The sequence below is a fragment of the Vollenhovia emeryi genome, unplaced genomic scaffold, assembly GCF_000949405.1.
Source record: "Vollenhovia emeryi isolate VEMERY1.0 unplaced genomic scaffold, V.emery_V1.0 DF940362.1, whole genome shotgun sequence".
NCBI classification, from domain to species: domain Eukaryota; kingdom Metazoa; phylum Arthropoda; class Insecta; order Hymenoptera; family Formicidae; genus Vollenhovia; species Vollenhovia emeryi.
In genome coordinates this window covers 5,394-9,803 of record NW_011966004.1, presented here as the reverse complement: position 1 = coordinate 9,803, position 4,410 = coordinate 5,394, and the positions used below count along the sequence as shown (strand labels likewise).

General features: G+C 34.8%; 1 protein-coding gene across 1 annotated transcript; it reads right to left on the bottom strand.

Annotated features, from left to right (window-relative positions):
- Nucleotides 1–163: 163 nt before the first annotated feature.
- On the bottom strand, nt 164–1,863 carry LOC105556084 (putative nuclease HARBI1). The gene is made up of 2 exons (XM_012003154.1): nt 517–1,863; nt 164–439 (listed from the first exon to the last, which is right to left on the bottom strand). Exons 1-2 carry the CDS (start codon nt 763–765, stop codon nt 239–241), a joined length of 450 nt encoding a protein of 149 aa, XP_011858544.1. The 5' UTR covers nt 766–1,863; the 3' UTR covers nt 164–238.
- Between the last annotated feature and the right edge of the window lie 2,547 nt (nt 1,864–4,410).

Genomic DNA, 4,410 nt, shown 5'->3' with positions numbered 1-4,410 from the left:
AATTGTACATTGATAGAATGATATCCTTTTCTATTTATATAAATATGTTCAGGATGATTTTCGGCTTTTTTCGACGATGGAAAAATTGCTATATGAGTACAGTCTATACAACCAATTGCCCCCGGAAAACTGTTATTTATCCAAAATCTATATACATACATATGAATATACATATAATGTGATATAATACTTGTGTTCACAAGATATATAACTTTTTAAAAATAGATTATATCCTTCCTCACTTGTTACGTAGTTCTTGCAACTCCTGAAGGTTGTTAGGAAAGCGCACCCAACTATTGAATATTGGTTGTAAATTAAGAATACTAGTCACATTACGAATACATCTGCTAATCGAAGGTTGACTAATAGCCGTATGAATGTTTTGTCCTATGCAATTTTGATAACTTCCTGATGCGTAAAAGCATAATGCTGCTAAAACCTAGAAGAGTTTTATGAATAAATTAACATATACTCTAGTTATATTATATATATTCTGCATGTATTATCCAAACTTACTTGTGTAGTTGCATCCAAAGCCGTAGGTCGTAACGGTTCTTCAATATTCTCTTTTACAATATTAATAAGCCTGTTTGCTGTTTCTTTTTTCAATCGAAAAAGCTTGACGAACTGAGATTCCGATAATAGAAATGCATCATCCCTTACGTGAAAACGTGGTTTTTCATTATAATAAAAATTGGCATTTTCTAATTGTTCGATTATATGAAGCTGAACAGCATTTCGACATGCCATATCCATTGCTAACATAAAATTTATTTCACTCACTCACTTTCGATAACCTCACTTCACTTTTGTTGAAACTTGTTTTGTTACTATATTTGTCGTATACGACTTGCGTATCGCATACCTTGTACGCACTCGATATAAGTTGTTCGATATTTTCTCGCATACGATGTATCTCACACATTCGAGAATACCATTTCTGACAACGTGTGCGATATCGCATGCGACATCTAGGGTCCTCGTTTCAAGAATCGAGCCCCAGAACGATACATTTAGATGAAATCGATTTCATCTAAATGTATCGTTCTGAAGACTAAATTTAATATAGCTTTTATTGGAGCCTTACTAAGATTAATAAATATGACTATGTTAAAATATTTTCAATTCTCACATGTTTCATTCTCCTTGTCTTTCTCCTTTGTTATTATATGATTATTTTCGTTCGCGCGGCTCGCTAGCGCGCGGCTTGTTAGCGCGCAGGCGCGTTGGCGCGCAGGCCACCATATTGGCCGCCATATTCTTGCAAACGACCGAAGTTTGCGCATCTCTTACTTGAGGATCTGTATCCCGTCCGGCCCGGCCTCCTTCGGAGGCGGACGGGAGAGGTGGTGGCCGCCTCTCCCGTCCAATAGAGTAGAGGACTCCCCTACGGGGAGCCCCCCCCAACAACAACGGGGGGAGGGCGCGCGAAGGCCCGCCAGACCAAAACGGCGCACAGTGGGGCAAAGTAGCACGTTTTCGTTCAAAACAACTTTTAGCCAAAAGTATACAACCTATTGTAATTATTTTGGTCTTAAATTAAAGCTTATGAAATTCCTCAGAGATCTGTCATGGCCGATTTTTCATAAACGTTTTTCCTTTTTTTTTATTTACGTGTAAATATGAGAAAATGGAAATGTTCGTTGTTTTAAGATCGCGATATTCATTTAAACTTTGTAAAATCACACGGAATTTTAAACAATTTGCAATAAATTGATATTTGACTTAAATTAAATTTACAAAAAGAAGTTTTATATACAGGGTGTCCCAGACCACCCGTATCAGCCAAATATCTCGAAATCCGAGAACGGCAGACAAAAACGTTTCAGACAAAAGTTGTTTGGTTTGAAGGGGGCCATAAGATAGTACCATTGGTTTGACCTTGAAGAATTATTTGAAAGTCACATAAAGGTCAAACCAATTTTTTTTAATGGCATCCCCTATTTTTTATTACATATTCTTGTAGCTGACCTCGAGAGCTTTCCAAAACGTTTTAATAAAGTATTTTTGTATTAAGAGCTTTTTGAGTTATTAAGGTTTGACAGTTCCAATATTTTGACATAAATTACAAAATATCTTGTAAAATATTCATTTTTTTATCATCTTACCTCAATACTTTTTTGAACAGAATAATGATACAAATCAACTGGCTGAACAAATCAATAAAAAAAATTTGTTTTATTGCTTGTTACAAAATTGTTTTCTTTACACCAGTTGATTTGTATCATCATTCTGTTTAAAAAAGTATTAAGGTAAAATGATTAAAAAATGAAGATTTTACAAGATATTTTGTAATTTACGTCAAAATATTGGAACTTTCATACCTTAATAACTCAAAAAGTTCTTAATACAAAAATACTTTATTAAAGCGTTTTGGAAAGCCCTCGAGGTCAGCTACAAGAATATGTAATAAAAAATAGGCGATGCCATTTAAAAAAAATGGTGTGACCTTTATGTGACTTTCAAATAATTCTTCAAGGTCAAACCTATGGTACCATCTTATGGCCCCTTTCAAACCAAACAACTTTTGTCTGAAAGGTTTTTGTTTGCCGTTCTCGGATTTCGAGATATTTGGCTGATACGGGTGGTCTGGGACACCCTGTATATAAAACTTCTTTTTGTAAATTTAATTTAAGTCAAATATCAATTTGTAGCAAATTGTTTAAAATTCCGTGTGATTTTTCACAGTTTAAATGAATATCGCGATCTTAAAACAACGAACATTTCCATTTTCTCATATTTACACGTAAATAAAAAAAGGAAAAACGTTTATCAAAAATCGGCCATGACAGATCTCTGAGGAATTTCATAAGCTTTAATTTGAGACCAAAATCATTACAATCGGTTGTATACTTTTGGCTAAAAGTTGTTTTGAACGAAAACGTGCTACTTTGCCCCACTGTGCGGCGGGCCGGTGCGGGGGGCGGACCGGAAGGAATGACTACGTCAATACCCGGTCGTCCCCCCAAAAGTCAAAGCACCGCGCAGGCCACCGCAGGAGTTTAGTTGGTAAGCCCGCGAGCCAAACAACATCTTGGCGCGCACCTCGTTAAATAGAGGGGCAGTCCCACATAACCCGGGTTCAGTCAACAAAACCCCCTCCCAGGGGGGTCCCGGGTATCCATAAAGGATTCTCCTGCGTTAACAGAAAAAAAGGTAGTTTGAGTAAGCTATTTAGCCCTTCGTAATTTTTTAATGAGTGAAGCATAAGAATTATTTAATAGTAATTAATTATTTAATTATTTAATATTTTATTATACAGTTAACTATAAAAATTCTCAAAACGTTCTCCGAACGAGTGTATGCATGCTATTTGTATAGCCCATATATTATATGTATATCTCTCCAGGATGTCTTGTGAACATCTTTCGGATGCACATGGAATAAGAGATAACATTGTGAAAACAAAATAAAGTTTTCTATAATTACATACCTCGATTCAGTCTGGTTACGTGCTCTTATGTGACGTCAGCAGGGCGAATGGAAATCTTCCACGTAGTTCAGTATAAACAATATCACAATATCACAATTATCTATCTGTGAAGATGGAAATTAAATCGTCTACAGTTCACAGTCGAAGAAGACTCGCACGAAGAAGGAAGAGTTGTCAAGCGTAATAAGTGTAACTAATCAATTATCGATTAAACGAAAAAAAAGAAGAACAGAAACGATAGTCGATATCCCTAAGCCGTCCTATATTGATTGTGAGTAGGACAAAGTCTTACTGATAGCTCCTATGGATGTCCCATAGATATACAGGGTGTACGAAAAAGGTCGGAACCCTTGAATATTTCGGAAAATATAAGGTTTTTTAAAAAATGTGTAGGACATAAGTTTTATGGTTTCGAAAGGGCTATGAGATGGTACCATTGGTTTGACCTTGGATAGTCATTTGAAGGTCACGTAAAGGTCACCTTCAATTTTTTTAATGGAATCGCCTATTGTTTATTATATTATACTATTTTATTCTACTAATTAATATGAACAACTTTTGTCCGAAACATTTTTTATTTGCCTAATACTTTTTGAAATATTCAAGAGAAAATTTATAACTGTTTCAATGTTTAGCTTATGATATCTCGATAACTATTTGTCGGAGGGAAAAGTAGCACAGGATTTTTTACTTGATTTGGACTCAGGAACATGCTGTTGCAATAGTGTTCTAATTATTGCAAATTTTTGTGTATGTAAATTTTGTGTATGTTACAATACACAAAAAATTTCAATAATTGGAACACTGTTGCAACAGTATATTCCTGAGTTTAAATCAAGTAAAAAAGTCGTGTACTACTTTTCCCTCAAACAGTTATCGAGATATCATAATTAAGCTAAACATTGAAACAGTTATAAATTTTCTCTTGAATATTTGAAAAAGTATTAGGCAAATAAAAAAAAATGTTTCGGACAAAA

What these genes read in the sequence shown, in the direction of transcription:
- LOC105556084 (XM_012003154.1), bottom strand. Translation starts at nt 765, where the DNA reads ATGTTAGCAATGGATATGGCATGTCGAAATGCTGTTCAGCTTCATATA. An exon ending in CTTTGGATGCAACTACACAA is followed by an intron (nt 440 to 516) that starts GTAAGTTTGGAT and finishes AAACTCTTCTAG; the next exon opens with GTTTTAGCAGCATTATGCTT.